The 1,631-nt window shown below is 50.2% G+C and overlaps 1 protein-coding gene and 1 pseudogene across 1 annotated transcript in view; both read right to left on the reverse strand.

Moving 5' to 3' along the window:
* LOC110391573 overlaps window positions 1-151 on the reverse strand; it is a 2,139-nt pseudogene extending 1,988 nt beyond the window's left edge.
* A 451-nt stretch (window positions 152-602) lies between these two features.
* Window positions 603-1,631, reverse strand: part of LOC110391574 (C-type lectin domain family 2 member B-like) — a 3,688-nt gene continuing 2,659 nt past the window's right edge. Inside the window, exons 4-5 of the mRNA XM_021383521.1 lie at window positions 1,546-1,625; window positions 603-1,444 (exon numbers count right to left, since the gene is read on the reverse strand). Coding sequence (XP_021239196.1) covers window positions 1,303-1,444; window positions 1,546-1,625 — 222 coding nt within the window. The 3' untranslated portion in view covers window positions 603-1,302. The remainder of the gene's footprint in view (window positions 1,445-1,545; window positions 1,626-1,631) is intronic.

The following is a 1,631-nucleotide window of genomic DNA, read 5'->3' on the forward strand; positions in this document are numbered from 1 at the left end:
ATATTTTTCTGATTTATTGCTCCCCTATTATCACCACTTTAATCACTATTTGTCCTAATTTGGCGATTATCCCAATATAAATATGAGAGTTAGTGCCCCTAGTCACCGTGACTTATTAGTCACTGCCGTTCTGTCCCCGTGACGGCGGCATCGCGTCCTCCTGTTGTGTCCCTGCACCGCTCTGTGGGGCCTGCAGCAAAGGGAGGGCGCGCTCTGGGAGGTGCCCGCGGGGGGGGGGCGCTGGCAGCTGGAGCTGGCGGGGACTGCGCGGTCCCCTCTGTCCCACCGCGCTCTATGGTTCCCGCTCCCGCCCAGCCCTCTCCGCTCTGTGGTCCCACGCCGGGCACAACGAGGAAGGTTTCAGCGATGGCTTTGCAGCGCCCAGCAGCATCGGCACGAGCTCAGTGCGGATGGGATCTGTCATTGTGGGAGCGCCTTCTGCTTCCAGAGGACGTATTATTATTAATAATGTGATAATAATCAGAAATACGAAAAGTAATAATAAAACGGTGGTATTAGGGAGGTGGGACACTTAGTGATAAAGATCCTAAGGAAAGTATGAGTAGTGTTAGTGAGAAGAATAACAGTAGTAAAGGCGGTGATCAAATTACTGCAAATTTTATTAATGGCAACAGCATTATTACTAACAGTATTAACAACGGAGTGATAAAACTTGGGGGAATTAGGGCAAGGATCGTTAATAAATGGGATTAATAACAGTGAAGTAAAAAATGGGGAATGTAATGACAAAAATGGTAATAAAGGGAGACTTGGGGCAGTTATTATTATAACTAGAAACATTATACTGTTCTATATGGTATAGCATATTAGGTTGTCTAAAGATATTGAATTACCACATAAATAATGTAATAAATTATTTAAATAAAAGAAGAACAACAAGAATAAAAATAATAGTGTAAGTGGTGATAACTGTACAGGATAAAACCTAAACCTGGAGCATGAAACAGTGGCTGAGCACGGCGGGACGGAGCGCTGCTCTCTGCTGTGCTCACACTGCTGGGTGCGCTGCTCCAGGTCCTTGCAGGAGGGGTCGGGGGCAGCGATCCTGACCCTTGCGACCCGACCGTCCCACGGTGCTGTGACCTTCAAGGACCGTGGAAGGACCCTCCCTTTAAGGCACAGTGCAACAGGCATATTTCCTGAGAGAGAACGAGGAGGAGAGCTGCGTCGTTCCATGCTGGAACAACTGCAGGAGTGCTGGAAAGAGGCAGATTCCAGTAGACATCGATGGCACCAGAGTGCCCAGCAGCACTGGCATGAGCTCGCTGCGGATGGCATCTGTCACTGTGGATATGTCCCATTCCTCCAGAGGATGTAGCTGTCGGCTCTGCTGCAGACCCAGTATTTTTGTACGTGGCAGAGACCTGAGGTGATCCTGTCCCCGTTCAGGTACGCACATTGGCCTCCACCTCGCACCTGGAACCTGAGCACAAAAGGGAGGACAATGGGAAAACCCAATCCCAAACCCATCCCAAACAGACCCTGGAACAGATCCCACCCAGACAGACGGACGCACAGACTGACCAGTTGGTGAAGGCGCTGCCATCGGCCCATGTCCAGCGCTCGTCCCCTTCTTCCCTGTGCAGCCCAATCCAACAGTTTGCCTGGCG

Source organism: Numida meleagris, unplaced genomic scaffold (assembly GCF_002078875.1).
Source record: "Numida meleagris isolate 19003 breed g44 Domestic line unplaced genomic scaffold, NumMel1.0 unplaced_Scaffold406, whole genome shotgun sequence".
In the NCBI taxonomy this organism is placed as follows: domain Eukaryota; kingdom Metazoa; phylum Chordata; class Aves; order Galliformes; family Numididae; genus Numida; species Numida meleagris.